This window comes from Syngnathoides biaculeatus, chromosome 21, assembly GCF_019802595.1.
Source record: "Syngnathoides biaculeatus isolate LvHL_M chromosome 21, ASM1980259v1, whole genome shotgun sequence".
Classification (NCBI taxonomy): domain Eukaryota; kingdom Metazoa; phylum Chordata; class Actinopteri; order Syngnathiformes; family Syngnathidae; genus Syngnathoides; species Syngnathoides biaculeatus.
The window spans coordinates 6,585,462-6,606,702 of record NC_084660.1 but is presented as its reverse complement, the minus strand read 5'-3'; the positions used below and the strand labels follow the sequence as shown (position 1 = coordinate 6,606,702).

General features: G+C 46.6%; 1 protein-coding gene across 1 annotated transcript; it reads right to left on the bottom strand.

Annotated features, from left to right (window-relative positions):
• Window positions 1–107: 107 nt before the first annotated feature.
• LOC133494415 (phosphatidylinositol-binding clathrin assembly protein-like) lies at window positions 108–20,687 on the bottom strand. Its single transcript, XM_061808230.1, is given in 20 exon segments — window positions 108–3,125; window positions 3,309–3,425; window positions 3,828–3,884; window positions 4,815–4,904; window positions 4,906–4,948; window positions 5,023–5,053; window positions 5,163–5,303; window positions 7,510–7,620; window positions 8,095–8,195; window positions 8,433–8,569; window positions 8,800–8,923; window positions 9,069–9,154; window positions 10,902–10,943; window positions 12,060–12,166; window positions 12,347–12,458; window positions 12,559–12,652; window positions 13,092–13,194; window positions 13,287–13,362; window positions 16,169–16,311; window positions 19,697–20,687. Coding segments are annotated over 20 exon segments (1,860 nt in total). The 5' UTR covers window positions 19,827–20,687; the 3' UTR covers window positions 108–3,110.
• Between the last annotated feature and the right edge of the window lie 554 nt (window positions 20,688–21,241).

Below are 21,241 nucleotides of genomic sequence, written 5' to 3'. Positions count from 1 at the left end.
ATCTGCTGCGGGCTCAACAAAACTAAAATACACAGTGCGGCTGGATGGACCACAAAGTTTAGTCCTGGCACATTCCCGCTAAAATAAAAGACGAGACACTCAACTGCTAATGGAAAATGACTTTATTTTTTTCAAAAAGACGGGAAAAGAAAAAAAAAAAAGACACCCTCTGAATAAACAAATATACTGCTGTAAAATAAGAGCCTGTGATTTTTCATCATTTTTGCCTTTCCATGCTGATAGGATCCATATACTTCTGCTTTAAATAAATAGAAATCATGTACAAAGATTCAAAGGTGGCAAAAAAACAAAACAAAACAAAAAAAGCATTCGTCATCAATGAAGGCCCGACCGACCGACCGACCGACCGACTGACTGGCGGGGACACGAGCAGTAACATTCCATCTGTGCTGATAGCTTTAAGAAAAATCTCATTTTATTTTTTGGGGGGAAAAGCATAAATGAACATAATGTAAGTTATGATAAAACAATTTGCCACCACGCGTCAGATTTATTATTATTATTATTATTTTTTTTTGCATAAAGCTGCAACAAATGAAGTGAACGCAAGGTGGCGACAAAATCACAACAAAAGTGTCAACTTTGGGGGACACTTGGCTGCTGTGGCTCAGCTTCAAAAGACCGACGAGCCCACTTACAATAGCACAAAAGGGGTTGCTGGGGGGGGGGGGGGTAAAAATCATTTGGGGAGTGGCAATGACTAATCATATTTTGCTTCTAAGAAAAAGAACAATGATACACCCATGCGCTCACCGATTTCAACATTAATCTCAAGGCTCAGTGTTTTCCTTTTCACGCTTACAATTAAAACGTGAAAAAAAAAATCCGAGCCCCTCCCATGCAATCGCAAAATCTTTCATCCATCCCCCCCGAAATGCAAAACAGGAGAAGTGACGACAGTTGCCAGATGAGGGAAGGTAGAAGAGGTTTTATGTGGTTTGAGCTCACCATCTTACGTCAAGTGAGGGGTGGGGGGGGTGGCACACGTTTGCTTGTCATGTTAGGCTTCTATTAGAAGGCAACTAAACTCTTTGACGAGCCGTTTGGCCATACTGTTCTTCTTCCCGGCTGGCCTTTGCAGACCGGATCTGTCAAGATTCCCCTAACGTAAAACCGGGAGCAAACGATTTGCTGTGGACATGGAAGAGCCGGACTGGTGCGGTGTAACGTTACTGACGTGCTTCAAGGAGGGACAGATGAAACTGGGTTCAAAAGCAAAAAGAGTAAATAGGGGCAAGCCAAGCAACACGGCCTGAATACCCCCCAAAGATAGTCTTTAAAAAAAAAACCACACACACAAAAGCAATAATCACCAAAAGAGACAAAGAACTGAGAGCAGCACAGGAGGATGCAGCAAATCTACGGCGACAGGTTCCGGCGACGAGGAGTCGAAAGCGAACACGAGACTGCGACGGGGGGCGGGGGCGCTCAAGAGTGACATCTATCGGACGGCGTCGTTCATGTTTAGATTATCTACACGCGGCGAAAACGGTGGCGAGGCGGGAGAGGAGAAGCCGCGCTCCGACTCGACAAAGAGCCAGAACACCTGACGCATGACGGGACCATCGCTGATCCGGCGGTCCGGATAGCGACGCTGGCCAGGGGGTGGGGCTTCGAGTAGAAAAAAAAAAGGGGGGGGTCATTGCTCAAATGGCAGGAACATTTTGTCACCTGCTAAAGTGGCTGGTGTTTACACAAACCAGAAAGTAAACTCAACAGTTGCAGCTTGGTCACATCAGTGCAAAACCCTGCATGTGCATTTCTTTTGTATTTTTTTAGACTAAACAAGCGCGTGCATCTGACAATTGTGTGAGCAGCCCTCCATGAAAACACGTAGAATCACACACCGGCGGGCGTGACGTCCGCATACAAATCATTGCGATGGAATGCTTGGGATGAGGGGGATGACCTTTTGCATCTCATCTTTAAAAAAAAAAAAAACAACCCAGGGGAACACGAAGACACTTCAAGTGAATCAGTGCAATTTAAGTGATTTAACGTGTCTGATGGAAACGAGCACAGGCAGAGCACAACAAGAGAACAACACCTCTACGACCATCACGTGAGGCCGGGCAGCAAAAAAAAAAATGTCCGTCAAAGACAACGAAGTCGAGGCGGAGCCGCCGTCATTGGTGGATTTGCGCGTGGAAAGGTTACATGTACTGAATTCCTCCTTTGCCGGGAGAAGATAATTCATAGCAAGGCATATGGCAAGCTCTCTAAGGGTTTCATTCGTATCCTACTAGCGTGTGTGTACTAGTATGCTCATTGGCTGCACTCGTCAGACAATTTAGCGTACTAGAAGAACAACTCTTACATACAGATGAACAAGTTTTGCCTGCTGTTTACGTGTCCTACATTTTGAAATCACTTGATAATTGGGAGAAATCACCAAAATATTCAGTCTTGCCATATATGAATATCCATTATTAACTCATTTACTGGAATCCGGCGTAGGTTTTTTCAGATGGGGTTGGGTATCGAAGCGGGTCGCGCCCATCTGAATAATCCGCTGAACAATCAAATCGACATAAAAATAAAAACAACCGCGAGAGTGGGAGAAAGCAAAAGATACCCAAGAGAGCGCACTCGGGAGGGTTCGCCGACGCGCGACGAGGGAACGCCTTCAGAGGACGACGCTTGTCTGAAGCAGCCGCACGCACTTTATCAATACACGCACGCACGCACGCAGTTGCAGGCAGGGATGCAGCCGAGAGGCGACAAAATAGCACCAGTATGAAATAAAGCTAATGTGGCAGCAGAGACCCTCGCATCCATCACACGCAGCGTCTTCAATCGGGCACTCCGTTTCTCTCAACTCCAAACATTCAGCGACCCGGCGCCCCACGCGCACGCTCACACACTTTGCAAGTTGCTTCAGACAACGACCGTCCCACCAGCCTTTTTTTTTTTTTTTTTTTTTTGGGGGGGGGGGGGGGGGGTAGAGAAGAAGAAGGGCATCGGTCGGCTCACAGTCTTTGTCCTTTTTGGCTTGATCGAATAATTCGCTCCTGTTGCGTGTTTGTCTTCTTTGCGTCAACTTGTCGCTTTTGGCACTCCACTCACTCGCCCCGCGGCCCTTGACTGGATTACATAAACTGCATCTGAACAAAGGCAGAAAGATTGGAGCGGTGAAACGGATCACCAGGACAAAACTAAGCGCTTCATGATTTCCATGACATCCCCAAATTCCTTTTTCTCCTTTTAAAGATGTGACTTTCCGTTCATTTCTGTTCACTTTTGGTTCCCCCGCCCCGACAGAACAGACGTACGAGACACAATCTCACCTGGGCACCAGGTATGGCTGCAAAGGGGTTTGTGGGTCTGAGGACAGGCTGGTTGTACATCATTGGCTGAGGAGCCATGACTGGCACCCCACCCACCTGACCCATTTGGGGGGGGACCTACAAGGAAAACTTCCCACAGTCACAAATGCTAACATCTTTTATGTGCTTGCTATTCATTTACATAAAAACTCTCCAACAATCAATATTGTGTATTAAAGGTCAACTGTCATGAAATGCATGATTTTTACTACGTTATTCATGAAAAAATGGCAGCCGGTATGGACCCATCCGTTCCCCCCCCATCACAAAACATGATTTTGACCTATTTTTGACCGATCACAATTATTTTTTCATGTAGACATTGAAGGGAATAATGTTATATGTATTTTTCATCACAATATCTATTTTAGAATATTTATAGGCATGACACTTGACCTTTAACTCGACAGCATTGACATCTATATTTATATTTTCAATCCATTGATCTCCAATCTGGTTGAAATAATGCTTTCCTCTCACCATTCCATACACAGGCACTTGCGGCGTTGTCATGGGGAAAGCCACGGGAGCTGGAGCCTGGAAGGAAATGGGAAATGACTCAAAAAAAAAAAAAAAAAAAAAAAAAAATGGAGGCCATTGCCAACATACCAGAACTCCCTCTGGGAATTTAATGGCGTTTTATGAGCTTTAGCGCGTGGAAATGTTGCTGCGGGTGCCTGCGGTATGAATTGTTGACACCGGACGCAATAAAAGTAATTCGTCAGGTCGAGTGTACGCGCACGGAGCAAAACTTTCATGCTGGTGGCCATGCGCAAAACAGCCACTCGTTCCTGCTCGGCGAAGTTGCACTTTATGTTGACAGCCATGCAACGACTAAAGTATTAATATTAGCGGAGTTAACAAGGACCCGCAGCACAGAAGCAGGCAAATATAATTTTTACATTATTGTTGGAAAACACCAATAACTGCACAATTATCGTCACAAACATATCGCGTAAAGTGTGACAGTATCGATCAAGGTGAGCCGAAGCGATCGCTGAAAAGGAAGCTCATCAGCAGGCAGCTGGTAGTGAATAGCTACTTACATAACTAGTATAGAACATTCCATTCTGCGTCAGGATGCAACAGGAAAAAGAGACAAAAGACAAAGATAAGAGCAAGGGGGTGTGAGTGAGGGACGAAAGACAAATTAAGCTGGAAAAAAAAAAACAAGAGAAATGAGCGAAGGGTCAAACAACAGCAACAAGAACGCGGCAAGCAGATGACGAAGCAAAATAGATGAGAAAAGCAAACGAGGACAGACGGGAAAGGAAGACGAGTGGATGGCACTGCAAAACAGACGGAAGAAGCGTACGGGGCGGGGGGGGGGGGGGGGTCAAGCTGAGCGAGAAGTGCTGATTCCAAGGAACAGCAGCGACCATGGATGTCGCCCTCCCCGCCAAAAAAACCCAAAACAAAAGTGAAGGCAAATGGGGAGGATGATTCCTCAATTGTCAAGCGTCTTACCACGTGTGGCACAGTCATGGGTGGTGGGACCATGGGCGCCGGGCTCCACTGGGTGGTGGACATGGTCTTGTTTTGCCAGTTCTGTCCCCCCCGTCAGCTTCTTCTCCCCCGGCTGGTTCCACTGCATCTCCGGCCTGGAGGAGGCAGCGGGAGCGTCACGGGAGCGAGGACACGACAAATCAATTAGCTAAAAGGTATCAAAACTCACTTTTTGGATGGGGTTCCACCAAACTGCAGATCTGAGGAGAGACGACGACTTAGGTTATGATCATATAATGTCCTCGTATGACCAGAAAATATCATACGATAGCACTTTAACTCTGCAAGCACAACATGCGTTTCACTCACTGCCTACAAGGTTGGCCAGCGAGGAGTCCAGGTCATTGGCGAGCAGCTTTCCGCCAGACTGGAACACCATTTGCGGCGGGAGGGGATGCGCCGCGTGTACGGGAACCGTCGGCTTCAGCAGATCTCCCAGCGTGTCAAAACCTGCGGGGAGAGACACAATCCAGCTTCTTAAAAGATGGAAAGGCAAAACACAACCATGTCATGTTCGTAGAACAAAAAAAAAAAAAAAAAAAAATGAAAGTGTTGATCAGTTGTTGAAGTTTTATGGTCCAAAGAAACTTGCACCACTGATTTTTTTTTCCCTAAAGTTGTTGTGCGCACACTTAAGTATGTGCATGCATGTTTGTGAGAGGTCTAACAGTCCTCTTGTCAACGCGTCGCCAGGGGCAATGAGCAATTTGGGGCACTGGCGCGCGAGCGTGGCCGGGTTAACAACTCCCCGCGTCAGCGTTCATTTGCGCAAATGAGTCGGACAAAAGACGAATATGGAAAATGCCAAAAACAGGCCGCGAGATGACCACGTTGACCTCGTGAAACACAAGAGGGAGCAGAAAAGGAAAGGAAGGAGGGGGGTAGAAGGAGCGAGCGAGGGATAATATCTAGTTGGGAAATGGTTTGTAGCTCTGACAGTGGTGCTGACACAACACATCCAGCACACACTTTTCCTGCTAGCTTCGCAAACGGGAGGTGGCAGGCCAGGGAGGAGGGGAGCGTATGTGGAGGGGGGGAAAAAAAAAAAAAAAAAAGAAAGCGTTCCCTAGCTTTCTCCATCTAATGGCTTTTTACATTTTACCGTTGCATGTGGGGAAAGGAGAGCTATACATTTAAGACGTTAGAGATTTGTAAATATTAAGTGTAAAAATGTTCCATGGTGCAGACTTCCACCTACTGCGACGTAATAAACGGCGGTCGGCTGGAGTAATTAATTCTCATGATGTCTACTTTGTCTTGATGCATCTATGATTAAAAAAAAAAAAAAAAAAAAAAACCTTTGGCAACGTCTCGGTGAAGTCTGCTCGATACGACTGGATTTACGAGTGCGGAGCAAGAGACGGGAAGAGAAAAAAAATTCCCTCTCGAAGATCAAATAGAGCAGAGGGCAGCGAGAAGTGAAGGTGATAAAAACATGGAGTCTGCTATTGGAAGAGCAAACACGGGAAGAGGCCGCGCGCACGGAGGGGGAGAACAAAAGAGAGCTTTCTGAGCAAATATCTTGTATGAGCTGAAGGAGTTTGAGAACCGCAGATGGAACCGGGTTGCCTGGGTGATTCTTTTGCTATGCCAAGTGTGACGGCGCAGACGCAAAAACAAACACCAGCGTTAAAGTAATGAGCAGAATGAAAAGGGGGGAGGGGGGTGAGAGACAAAACGGACACGTGAAGCGGCAGATAGCTGCAGTTGGACAACACACGCACGGGGAAAGATGGTCCTAAAATAATACAACCCCCCCACCCCAAAAAAAAATAAAAATAAAAAAATAACGCTGTGGTGTGATGCTGCCAGTCGACCAGATGTGTTGGCAGCCTGAAGGGCAGCTTTTAATGCGTCGCTTAAACCGAGCGAGAAGCCTCCAAAAACCAAGAATCAAAATACAACTCCCAATTTGACCATTTTATGCTCTTCAGCCTTTTTCCCACCAAAGCAGAGTTCCTGATACTGGCAGCTGTTTGGGAGCAATTTCACATCTTTCGAGACCCGCAGAATATATTACGAGGCGGAATCCTCGCCGGATTCCAGTTGAAAAGAAACATTGCATTGCAGTGAATTAACATTTCGACGCCCACCCCAATCACCTTATACATTTAAAATCTTTCAAATATGTTGAAGGGGGGGGGGGGGGGGAGGAACCATTTTTTTATGCATATGCATCAACAGCTGGTGTGAAACAGCTGGCTGATTAAAGCTGGCCAACTTCCAGTCGTGACGCTTGATGGATGGGAGCTGTCAGAGTGGAGATCCACCGGAAAATAATTGCACCTTGATTACGCGCTAGCAGGGAGGAAGGCTCCACAATAGATGCAAACGCAGCTGAGCACGTGCAGACCAGTCTGGGAACCCGCTGAGCGTAGCTCGTGTGGTAAAGGAATCGCAATAGAAAGCAGAAGACAACAATTGACATATTTCTCTGCATATACTGTAGAAGCTGCCAGCAGAGAACTTTGTGGCAAACAAGTTTTTTGTGTTTTTTTTTTGGATACGACAACGTACGAGTCGACACGGGAACAAGGAAAGGTGGCAGAGTTGCAAGAACCAGGGTTAATCAAAAGCCACGTCGGCGCTGCCCGCAAAAGCCAAAAGGGGTTTTAGTTTTGCAGCCCAGACAGTCAGATGGGTAAAAAGACTTTACCGGGGGCTGGCTGCGTTCCATCGTTAGCAGGAGCGGCCTTATTCCCGAACACAGCATCGAAATCTACAGTCATGGCGGGGGCGTTGGCTTGCAGAGGCTGGCTCTCCAGTCCTGGGGGGGATGTAGTTCCGTTATTCAAGTGTTGTGCGCGCGTGGAAGAAGCCGGGATTAACAGATGCCAGGGCACATCTTTTTGGTATAACTGTGGCAACGCTCTCTCGAGGGCAAGAGCATGTGGCAAAAATGAACCGGCGAGTTGCTCATCGCAACCAGCATTTGAGGAAGCGTGCACGGGCTTCGACCGTGAAGCTTTTTCTTTTGAAAGAACAAAATGCTGACACCTGCTTAAAGGTCAACAGGCATTTGAAGACATTTCAAGTCTACGTGGACAGGAAAGCCGCTTCGATAGCAGAGCCACAGGATTCCCAACACGGATCACATAAGACGACGGCGGTAAGATCATCAAATGGAAGAAAATGACGGTAGGCGGCGGTGAGGACGCTACGGCAGACAATATCATATGTGGGGGTAGGTGTATGTTATCTGTTCTTCCGGACACATCTATTCTCCACGTGTGCGGCGTACCTCCCCAGGCACTGTTGGCGGAGGAGATGGAAGGGGCGCACTGCACGGCGGGGATGAACGCTGGCTGGAGATCAAACAGGTCGCTGTTCAGGTTGGGCACACTGAGGAGGAGGGCAAAAGAAAGCAGTCAGAAAATACGAGCGGGCCGAAGGGAAAAACGGGACAAAAGAAGTCGTTGAAAGTAGAGATGAAAGGGAATGGATGGGCGGGGGTGGGGGGGTGAGTGAAAGATGAAGCAAAAAGGGCGCATCAATTGGAAAGACAGATTAGGGTTACTTTTAGGCCAGAGAAGACTTTGGCCCAGACCCCAAAAGGGCGAGCAGTGCATTCGCACACACCTGTTGCCTGACAGCGAGGAGCCGAACAACTCCGGCGTCTGTATGATGTGGTTGTTGTTGTGGCCGCTGCCTATTGATTGGCTGCTGGGGGAGGCGGAGGGCGGCGTTTGCATGCTAATCTCCTTCAGACGCTGATCCTGGCAGACAACGCAGACACACAGCATCTTTCCAAGTGGAACCGATAGCAGGGACGGACACGTGAATAGTCTAATCGAGGCCGCCTGAATCCCAAATCAATGCAGATTAATTAGGAGCACACGCCCTTTGATGCCAAATTAACGATATGACAGCAGGCCAACCGAGGTTTTTGCAGTTCTGTGAATGAAGTTGCGTTCCACAAGATGGGCCAGACCTCATCGACTGTCACCTTGAGAGCCTGCAGTCTCGCTTGCTCCTCCTCCAGGGCCAGCTGCTTCTCTTTTTCGTCCATGCGGGCAAAGGACATGTCGGTGGAGGCGAGACATGAGACGGCGCTGGACAGGGTGGATGCCCTGTGAGACGGACGGATGGATGCAAACCTGGTCAACGTCCGCCGCCGGCACTTAACTCACTCGCTTGACGCGGATATTTGATTTCAAAAGCGGTCAATGGCAGTGAGTGAGTTTGAAGAGCCACTGCCGTCTTTGAAATATTCACCTGGTGTCTGGGTTCAGCTCCTTGGTCTTCTTGCCCTCCAGGGATGCCAGGTGCTGTTCCAGAGCCTCAAGGAGGCTGCTGGGGGCCTTGGGACACATGGGTAGGATCAACATGGGAAAGGACACATAAATCATCGGCCCAACTTTATGCAAAATACTGCTTCCCGCACACAAGCGAGTAACGCTTTCTAGGTCGGAGTCAGTTGGTCTCACAGGGAGGTAACAGAGGGCGTTAGGCAGTAAAAAGGTAGCCGTGGCAACATGCAGCAAACAATGACATGGTGAGGAGAATAGCATTAAATAGCTTTGAAACAAAAAGCAAGAAAAAAGGTCAAAGGGAGAGGAGAAGTCATGCGGTTTCTTTTTTCTCTTTTCTCTTTTTGCATGCTTGTCCTTCCGCAAGCGCCTGTGCCGCTCTCATTTATGCTCCCCATTCAAATCCCCACTTGGTCAATTGCAAGACTTGCGTCGAGAACGAGATTAGCAGAGGGGTTCAAACTTAAAATTGTGGAAGACACGAAAACAAGGCAGCTCCCTTCTCCACCGAAATCCATCGTTCAGCTGCACTTCAGCTTACTGCAGCACATGGAGGAGAGCAATTTCCTCTACAGTGAAAATATGACAACGTCACCATCCACAAGAATGCACGAGCGCACGGGCACACACACATCTGGAAGTATTTTGTCTTGTGAGCTAGACAGTAGTTTGCTCAGCGAAGAGGACCTTGTAAGCAGAGTCAATAATAGATACAAAACGCATGCAAAATCATCACGGTGCGTGTTGCTATTAATGATTCACAATACAAGGTTTCGGGACAAGACGGGGGGGGGGGGGGGGGGGGGGGGTAAAAAGATCTTGAATCATTCTGTCTCCTGCATAATGATTAGACTGTAAATCTTAGGTTAGGTATGATTAAAAGCGACACGGTGCAGAGATGCTGGCTGCGCACGACGGCGACAAAATTCAAATGGAATCCGAGCCATGCAGATGAAGACCGAGGCCGGCGTGGTGAATCCTCATTTTCTATTCATGAAGTTTCACGGCCCTTTCGCTCGTCGCGGCAGTCTGCCTTGCCAGAGGGCAAAAAGCAATCTGCACGAGTCGGACAGGCACATATCGGAAGCGAGGCAACAAGCGGACGTGCCTGCGTGTGCATGCGCGGCGCGTGTTAGAGCACATATTTGGCGTGCGGGGGCGTCCAAACAGGTGGGAAGAAGGAAGTAACAGTACGCAACCCACCACCTACAATGTATGATCCTTTTGTTTTCTGCGACACAGGAGGAAGAAGAAAAGATTTGGTGAGAGCCGTCAGTCTAATTGCAGTAAACTTTTTTTTTTTTTTTAAAGATAGATGTTACTTTTGGTCCCTTATTTGGTGTGAGAATCCGTAACGTCGAGAAGGAAACTGCAATCAATGCGCTTTTCACTTCAGTCAGACGACTAATATACATACTGTAATGGGAACTTGAACACTTTTAGGTTTTTTTTTTTTTATGATTGAAGTTATTAGCAATCTGCAGTTGCTGATGAAGCAGTGTTCCAGCCCAGCTAAGCCTGCTAACAGGATCTATAATGAGCCTGCAACGGTGGAAGAGAACGCCAGGAGAGCAGGATCAATCCCACCTCTCTGAAGGGGGAAAAAAATAATAATAATAATGCTGGGAGCTACCCTTACTCCCGACAAGAACACCAGGATGATTGTTGGAAATGAAAAAAAAAAAAAAGCTGCATGGTGAGTGAGGAAATACATGTAACGTGAGTGTAGGGACAGAGTGGGAGAAAGAAGGGTGGCGGAGAAAAAGCAAGAAGAAAAGGAGGTGAAATGTACACTGACCTGCGAGAGATCGGGGATGTCACCCTGATCTATTCCAACTTCCTGTCGTCGAAAACAAACAAGATAGGGAGGAAGGTGGGTGGGGAAAAAAAAAAAAAAAAAAAAAAAAAAAAAAATGGAGAAAAAAAAAAAGGCAGAGTCCATGTGAGAAACCAAAGGGGAATCGTTACTTCGTGCGCCAACCAAAAATCGACAGTGGAAATCAACAAATCGAGAATTTGGGACGCCACACTGAGCGAATGGTCGGTGACGGATGGGAGTGGCCAACGTGAGGCGGAGGATGGCATGACGGCAGTGATGAATTGTGTTGTGACGACAACACACAAATATATCTCGACATTACCAACAACAACAACAACAAAAAAAGACGCCAAAACCAAACCCATCTGTAAGCGCTCGGACAGATAAAAGTCGGCTCTCGGGACACAGATAAAGAACACGAGGTCAAGGATTGTTAAAAATCACCAATCGGGGCTTCTACTTCTGCCTCTCATCACTTCGGCGCGCCCTCCAAAGCAGCTGTTACATCTAGAAAAAGTAAAAACTGAGGTCTGATTTAGGTCAAGCATTAACAAGGCACAGATTTGATTTGATTTTTCGACATCACGGAGCCAATCATTTTTTTTCCCCCCCACATCCTTTCGCCAAAAGATTCACTTTGATTGGTCAGTTGAGCACTTTTTTGCCACGTACGTCGACATTGTCCGCAGCCTTGTGAAATGAAACATTCACATGGGCTTTTGAATTATGTTTTATTGCTGGTTTAAGTTTCAGTGATGTATGGTCTCTACTCAGAAAACTTCCATCCAGATTCAGTTTGACACATTTAGATCATGGAGCTAATCATTCGTTTACACCTAAATGTGAAGCCACAATTCCTTTACATTTTTTTTTTTTTTTTAATGCAGGTAAAAACGGGAAGCTCTTTGGTAAGCTAACTAGAACACAACAACGGGATTTGTTCAATTGCAAATGCTCCGGCGGCCGACTCGCACGGTTAGGGATGTTCTGCGGGCACTGGGCGAAAGAGGGCCGCAAAGGCGTCCATCTTTGTCAAGCTGGGAGTGTGTATTTGAGTGTGTGTGTGTGTGTGGGGGCGGGTTTTTTTTTCCACTAAAATCAAGTTACAGTTACGTTTGTGTGTGTGTGTGTATATACCTCAGCCACTTTGAGGAACTCTGACAACTTTGTCATCCTGTAAAGAAACTTCTTGTAGATGTCCAGAGCATCTTTGCACTGGTTCTTCTTCATGTCAAAGTATTTCTCTGCCACAGCCAGAGGAGGTTTATAAAAAAAAAAAAAAAAAAGACAACGATCAGTGCTGAATGCATTAGGAAGCCTACGCCGCTGCCATGGCGACCCCCACTCCGCGCACGTCGCCTCGGCAGCGGCGGCGCACCTCCGAATCTGCCGTGAGAGCGATTAAGTCAAGGTGAGCGCGGTACCCAAGAGGTTGATGACCCCTTCGTTGTAAGCGGCAAACAGCCTGATGGAGTCTTTGAAGAGCAGCATGAAGGCAGAGTTGATCACGCCATTAGTGAGTTCGTTCGGGTTGGCCTGCGGCGGAAGAGGAGGAGGAAGGGGGGGAGGCAAACGGGTTGAGTGCTGATTTCCAGAGAGACAAGAATTTATATCAGCTCGCGCACACACAAAGTACCTGGAAATCCAGCAGAGCATCAAGCTGGTTCTGAATTATTGGCAGCGTCTTAATCAGCTTCTCTGTGTTCATGGTCCGCATCACACCCTCGGTCCTGCACGTTGATGAAGGGGCAAGCAGTTTTTATGTTTCAGTGCAAATTACAAAAAAAAAAAAAAAAAAAAAAAAAAAGCCGCATGACACAAACAATGAGTAAATAATGACCATCTGCCCGGCGATACGTGCTTTGCAACTGAAAACTCAGCTCCCCCTCACATCGCTAATGGGAACTGAATTGGAATTTGGTATCTAAAAAAAAAAAAAAAAAAATGAATGAAAACCAACAGACAAACGGCATTTCGAACCAAAATTCTATAACCGGTGCTTTTAAAAGTACTCGGGTAAGGCTTTAACCAGAGCAGCAGATGATTAACTCGGACGAGCGTTCGCAAATGTGCAACCTTGAACGGGGAAAAAAAAAGCTCGTTTGGAAAACGCTTCGAGTTTTCTCGAAAGCGCGACGGCGGGCCCGCGTCATGCCGATTCTCGCCTACCCTCGCTTCATCTTGGTGAAATCCACGGCCACGAGCCTGTAGGACATGGCCTTCTCGTTCAGGTAACGGCTGTATCTTCTGATGAAGGTTGACATGTCGTAACCTGGGAGGTGAGGGAGAAGATTGAATGAATTTGGTTTTATGAATGATAAAACAAGGGGTGAATTTTTATTGTTTGTTTGTTGGTTGGTTCACCTTGCAGGGCTCCCTTATCCAGGAAGTTGGTGAGGTTAAACAGCGTGTTTCTGGAGGCCAGGTACTGGATGAAACGCTAAGAGGTGGGGAAGCAAGAAAAGACGACGGCGATTGGAAAAGATTCCTTTTTGCTTCTTTTCGACTGCGATTTCTACAAACGCACACCTGACGAAAACATGCATCACAAGGTTCACTTTTTTTTTTTTTTTTTACCGTAGACAAGCCTAAAATAATGACGCTCGTGTGGCATAGAGGATGATACGTCTTCAAGAGACAGGATCCCCCCCCCAGCCCCGACCGCAAAATATAACACTTGGTTCCAACTTGAAAATAATCCAACTGAACTTTTCAACTCCTCCTCTTCCTCCGGCGACGGGCTTGCTATCACATCTGCATTTGCATCGCCGAAGAAGTGCGCATTGTCTTGGAAATCCTCAGCGGGCCGCCGAGCTCCACGTTGAGAAATTTCTGTCAAACCCACTTAAAATACTCGGGAGATTTGCCACTTTGCCAATTCTCAATTTGGCAGCAAACTGCAGCGTAGACAAACATATTTGCTTAGAGACAGACACGTGTGTTGCACTGAACTTGTTTCCAGAGGTGGTGGAAATGTTTTGAGGGGCATTCATTTGATTTTCTTTTCCTTTTTTTCCCAGATTTCTTTTCTCCTAGCTCACGCGTACCGCTGTTTTGAGTCTGCAGTAGTAACGCATCTGAGTGGGGGGAAAAAAAAAATGATCACCGCGAACTCCGGGGATGCGGAGCAAAAATTCGCCCCGATAGATTTTTCGATAAGCTTGATTTATATTTTTCAATTATGCGGCGCAGTGAAGGCCAAGCTGATTGGAGGGCTTTTGTTGAAACCGTGACGAAAGGTGGATACAAAAGAACGCCCCCGATCAAGTTCCTCCCTGTACGAGATGCCACTGGATTCATTCCGGGGAAGCAAACGCCATCATTTCATGGAACATTAAACGGTCCGAGTCCTGCCACAAATACCGCAGAGAGGGAGAATGAATTGGGAATTTCATTAAGTCAGCAGAGCCTCACTATAAACGTGATTTAAAATTGTAACAGTTGGCTCGAAGCACAAGCTCGAGCCGCTCACTACGTGCTATATGTAAAGAAATGATGTGAACTGTGTTTTATTTATTCATCTTTTTCCGCCTTTAAGTGGGCATCTTTGGAGATGAGCGCCGTGGAACTGTGTGACTGATTTGACCTGGGCGCGAATCGACTGCGTGTTCGGCATGAGCTGATGATTGCGGCGTCAGTGAAGGCATCGCGGCGCATGACCTGCGACTACACGCGATCATGTTCTCCTCAGCTCCACGTTTGCTTTTATTGTCGATGCGCTTCTTCGCTTTATCCATCTTTAATGCAGAGCCCGGGCTCCGTCATCGCGTGCCGGAGGAAACTGAATTAATAACGCATCGTTGCAACAACGTGTTTTTCCCCGCTTCTGTTGGATTGATACCGGAAAAACAACTACATTCGTGAAAGAAATAGCTGTTTGTTTCTTAAACAAACAAGTACGTAATTCAATAAAAATGGAAAAAAAAAAAAAGCTTTTTGTTTCCTTCATTTGTATTGCTATTATTTTGGAGATAGAGTTCCCAAGAAAAAGAAAAAGAGAGCAGAGGTGACGGGGTGGAAATGAGCTCTCGCAGGCATTGTTTCGAGTTTCCTGCTAGACTCTTTTTGATCCTTTTTGCTCAATCGCAGTGGCAAGCATAATTTGGCTCAACAGGGAAATGGCAGACGAATTTCCATGATGTATGCTGAACCCTTCGTATTTTGGGGAAAATATTTAGCCTGTTTCACTTAGGGGTGTACTCACTTTTGTTGACATGAAAACCCACTCACTGGCAGCCCACCCAGTCAACACGCACATTTGACAGTGAATGTGATTTATGAATGGATTTCTTCTTTTTTTAACTAACCTGTGAGGAGTAAAACTAGAATGATTAACTTAATTTCTGAGAGGTATCTTAAGATGGAGTGAAATAAAATCAAGATGACTTTTCAGGGAAGTGAAGAATATAGACCGACTCGTCTTGTACTTAAAAAGCTCATTTCGTCGCTTTCTAAATGTAATTATTTGCTCAAGTTATATTAAATTGACTTCAGCTGCTTGCTGTTTGTGTAAAAACATTGAGATTTTTTTTTTTAACCTGATCTTTTTCAGCCCACACCAATGAGCTGACAATTATGCAATGGCCCCCGATTCCGGATCTTGCGACTATATCAGGACAACTTCAAATTTCAACATAAAAAAAGCAGCTACGTTTGACAGCAACATTTCCATCTCAGGAAGAAATCTTGAAAAAAAAAAAAAAAATCTATTCAGCTCCACAGTGACCGACTCAGCACCATTTCGGTTCCACAAAAATGTTGCACAGCTCCAGCAAACATTTTACACAGTCATGTGATGAACTGGTGTCTCTGGATGGTATTTATTGTCTTGACTTAAGTAGTGGCCTCAGTACTGAACGCGGTATTTGATTAGCCCACCACTAGGGGGGGAGTGGGGTGGCTTTTTAAAAGCGAACTTTATTGATCGAGAACTCAGAGAAGCGGAACTTTGCTCGTCATTCCCCAAAAAAAAAAAAACAGAACAAAATCTCACAAAATTCTTCCTCTTTTCAGAGACAGTTGATACAATAACCGACAAAAGGAAGCATTGCTTCTGGTTAGAGGTGCAAAAATGAAGCAACACATTCGCTTCTTGAAGAAGATAAAAACAGGTCAAAATAAATTCACAATATGGTTTGTGGAAAAATCTCACCGATTGTTGTTGGCTAGCACTAGACAGAATACTATTCGAACGTTATTTTTATATAATTATGACAGGCCCTGTTTTTTTTTTTTTTGGCTCTCACCTCATTGCCGTACATCATGAGGTGGTGCGTGGTGATAAGGGCTTTGAAGACCACCACCCAGCTGGAGTTGGCCGTGCGCTCGAACAGAGTGTCCGCCAGCTGGGGAATGTTCACGTTCATCTCGTTGGTGCAGTGGATCAAATCTGCACACAAAGAAACAGTCACAACACACACAGAGGCGGTGAGGAAAGAGCTTGGATGGGGGGAACAAGCACATTGCGACATTAACCATAATTTCTAAATCCTGGACCGGTTCGTCACAATGGTCATCAATCATGAAATGACAACAGATATCTTAATTTTTTCCCCCCTCCTATAGCTCCACCCTTCAAGCTCATTCCCTGTGGTCTTCGACGCCCTCCTGTTCTCGTGCTTTTCGTGTTTGACCGCAGAACGTTACGGGCGGCCGGCTCCCACGCCTGATGACGACGGCGAGGGGGAGATCCCTCGCCGCACATTTCGTCGTCGCAAGCGCACGCGGCCTAGTTGGGCGCAGCCCAGCCGCTCGCTAGCCGTCATTCAGTATCGCAAAATCACTCTCGACTGCCCGACACAAATTGCATTGGATCGTGATCGCGCACAATAAAATGGCTCAATCCCGTGTTTGGGGAAGATGGACACCATTCTGAAGACAAGTTGCAGTTGCACAGTTCACGGGACCTAAACTAAACTTGTTTTTTTTCCTCTCTTCAACTTGAGACTCCTGAAGTGAATTGATTCTCTTCCTCTTCAACATAACTCATGTGTTTAGGTTTTAAAAAAAAAAATGGAAAAAGGAGACGAAGGCTCACTAGGTCTGTAGGGATGCTTGCCCATGAGCGCGAATAATGTAAAGCGGCTACTACATGTGCAGACTTAATCAGGCCCGAGTGGAAACGCATTCGTTGCCGCTGGGTCCCCGAGCTGAAAGGAGCGAGGAAGGTAAACAAAGAAGACAGAACAAGAATGGAATAGACGTGATTACAAGGAAGACTTTGGGGAATCGTAAAAATAAAGAGGAGAGCTGGTCAATGATCAATAAGATCCTATCCGTACATTTACTTCCATATCTCGCGCTGACCGGCCAACCAGAACTCTGAGGTAACGCAAAACACTCAGTCGTGAATGCGATCTCCTTCCTGACGGTCACCTCGTCTTGTGAGGTCCATTGTTATCGCTCATCTTTGACCTCGGCGCCCTTTGATTGAGCCACAATGGATCGGAGACTTCCTGGCACCGAGTGAGACTCGCGACTGTGTGTGGGCGCATGTTATTTGGTCAGCAGCGCAGGTTTCCCCCCCCCCCGCAATTCTCATGATCAAGGGTTGTTGCTGCACCAAGCAGACTCCCTCAATTTTAAAATTAGAACTATTTAGAAATTGGCCACTGGAGGGAGGGCAGAAGTTCAGGAATTTTACAGATTTTGTAGTCAGGTAGGAAGAGAGATGGGAGGGAATGAACAAATTTATAAGCAGAGAGGAAGGAGAGCAGAGTGTCACCAGAAGTTTGACTATTTATAGATTACGTAGTTTGGGTGCCGTTGCTTTTAATTCCGCCCCGGAGGGCTCGAAAACACAGACTTCTTCTCCGCACACAGAAATAAATACGGGCTCCCTCTCGACGAGGGTCCACCGGGATCGTGCGCCAAAGTACGTCGGAACGTCCAGCCGGCTCTGCGCGCATAGGGATCGTACGGGAAACAAAAAAAAAACAAGCAGTTAAACCAGGCCAAGGCTTCCCCAAAGAACACGGCTATAAATAACTCCCGCGAATCAGAAGAACTGAATGCATGCAAACCCTCACACATAAAGACGAAAGAAGCTTGTATTTGTGCGTTTGATGGATGCGCGCGGGTACTTTGGCCTTAGCAAAATGACTTCTACCTCCAAGTGACTAAAAGCGGCAAGCAAGAATCCACCTTTCCGGCCCGGGAGTCGTAGCCGGGCCTATCTTTAGTCTGCAGCCAGGGAGGGGTGACCTCTGCTCTGTTTGGATAGTGCGGGACTCACCTCAGATCAAGCAGCGGGCTTTGTCCAGATGTAATCTAAGCAAGAGTGGATGGACCAAACACCCCCCCCCCCCCTCACACTACATGGGGGTTCATTCTCACTACACACAAATTTGACAACTGGATCGAAACTAGTTTTAAGATTTTGTCATTTTTCTTATGTAGCAGGCTCAGATCTCTGGTTTTCGAAAGCCCCTTACAGCGAACAACATCCCACTCTTAATTTTGCTTCATTTGTCAAGGCTGTCCTGCTTCCATTGCGACGATGTACAGCAGATGTTAAATGTCAGACTTCAGATGAAGTAAATCCCCACCGGAGAACCAAATATACAGCAGGCCATTGGTTAATTGAGGCGGACTGTCCAAACGGTGGCTTTAAAACAGGTTGTGATTTTCACAAGCGGTGCTTGAATGTCACACTTACTGCTGGTGGCTGGCGGGGGACGCAAATATGCCAGTGAGCTCATTCCCAGCTTGCCGTCAAAACAATTTTTGGCCGAGGGGAGGAAAGGTGCATGTTTGCATCTGTGAATGGGAGGTGGCTGCAACACAATCCAACCTTTTTTTTTTTCCTTCCCCATCTTTACAAGCATCAAACACACCCAGCTGCAACCTGTGAGCCAACGGCTTGCTTTCATTTCCTCTCGCCACATCTGACTTTTCAGGAAAACCACATCCTGCCACTAGTTCCTTAAACGCTTCAACTGTGTGAAAACTCAACTGCCCTCGAGTGTCGCCTTCGAAGTGCTACCAATCCTTGGCAGAGGTCAACGGCGGCATCACACTGGGCTCAAGGTTGTTTTTTTAATAGTCACTGTGGCCCATTCCCGCAGTCACAACAAAAACACCAGGGGAGGAAAACTGGTGCAAGTTTGCTCCTTCCCCCTGTTAACCCAGATGTGCTTTTACATTTTTTTTTTATACTCACTCAGATGCTCCCTAGCAAGACCACCAAATGCACTCGACACAGCGGTTGTCACCCTCGCAGAGAAATCAATAACAAACAATAATTAAACTGTACGTGGGGATGTGGATGCAAAGGTCAGGAATGGGTTTGTACAGGACTTCCATTTGACAGCATTGGATCCATGTGTGCTTGCCGTATCTTTTTCAATCTCTCAATCGTGAGAATAATCAAAGACCCCGAAACCCGTAGAAATGAACAGCCCGCAGTATTTGTACTTAAATGTGAAGTTGGCATTTTATTTTGTAGCGGTAAAAACCACAGGCCATGAAAATCCCTATTATGATGTCTAATAACATCGTGAGAATTGTCACCTGCTCTGGATCACACTATCAAATGTAGTTGCCATTTTACAGGTTAATTCAACTGGCTGTGACAACGAGAAGCAAGCACACAGTGCATCTCCATGTACAGGTTTCAATATGGGGATTTACTGAATTGCATCTTTTCTGTAGTTGACATTAACAGTCCTTGGCACAACTTTCTGGTTGAAAATAAGCAACCTTGACAGAAGCGGACCTTGTTTACTGACGGTGAACAGACGAAACCTGCACATACACAGACGGGAAACACTCACAGTCAAGGTGTTTCTTCTTGGGTCCGCTCACTTCGTGCGTGGTGGCCTTACACACCGCCTTGCTGATGCCCGATCCGGTCATGCTGTGCTGAGCCGCAGCGATCCGGTCGGTGATCGATTGGCCAGACATGTCTTCTCCTTTTTCGGCTCCTCTTTTGTGCCTACACTTCAACGTGACGTTACTGTCAAGCGGACGTAAAAGCCTTGTGGTTTTTTTTTTTTTTGTTGTTGTTGTATTCTTTCCTCTGTTCAGCTTATTTATTCTTTTTTTTTTTTTACCTCTAGATCTACTATACTATTCTGAGCTAGTCTGTGTTAGCTCATGTTTCCGCTGCAATCCTCGAGCCAAAAGAGAGTCCCGCTGTGGGATTCGCTCACAGTGGAAATAACTTTGCGGTCATAAATAAACATAGCTAACTGGCCGCGATGTCACTCGGGCTATATATTTTTTTTTTTTTTTGGGGGGGGGCTTTCACGAAGTCGCAAAACCGACAAACGGGTCGCCACTGGGGACAACTTGAGCGCCTCTTTCCTCCACGTCAACTTGTTAAGCTTGTTAGCCGCTACGGCTCGTAACAAAAAAAAAAAAAAAAGTGCCAGTCAAGTCCTCCTGCGAGTAGAAAAAAAGTCACGCAAAAGCGAGAAGGGCATTGCTTGAACTTGTAAAAATCACACGGGGGGAGCTGCCAGCGGTGACAGATGAAGTCTCAGTCTGGGGAGAGAGGGCGGAGGGTGTTAGCGAGGAAGGGGGGGGCAAGCTAGCAAAATTAGCTTGGAGAAGAGTTGGAAGTTAAAAAAAAAAAAACAACAACAACCAGTGGATCGCCTCCGCCTTCCCTTTGGCGCTGTCCTCGTCCCGCCGCGTGGAACGTCTCGACGGGGTGGCGGGGTGGGAGTTTGGGGAGGGCGGGGGAGGGTTGTTCCCAGGGCTCGACTGGCTGGCTGCTTCCGTTCAAGTCTCCGCCGGACAAAATGGCAGCGTAAAAAATCAGCTGATCTCACAACCAAGACACCTTCAAGGGAGTGCGTTTCGCCTCGGAATTTTCTCAACCGCGCGGACGACCAGTGAAAGAAACGTCGAACCGCAAAAGGGCACCGTCGAATTTCAGAAATACAAAATGATACTTTGGTAAACATGAGAGCAAATCAGTCCAAACCGCTCCATCGATAATGCTCGGAGAAGAAATATTCCGGTGTTCCGACTGCACTTAAACGTTCACAAGATGCCACAGTACTTCCCCTTTGGGCCGGGCACATTTTAGGGTGATTTCATTATTATTATTATTTTTTATAAACACCTCATTGCATCACGGAGACGTTCTTACAATAATGCATCGCCGAGCTAACGTCATTCTTTGGTGACACGATGAGCAGAATTTTGGTCGCCCCGTGTCCTTATTTGACTTCGGTTTGTACGGAACACAATGTGCTGCTGAATCAATGGTGGGGACTCTGATGATGAAACGCCAGCAGAAGACAAAGGAAATACTGTCAAATCCTCTTTTTGTAAATTCCCGAGTACTCACTATGAAGCAGTGAAGATCG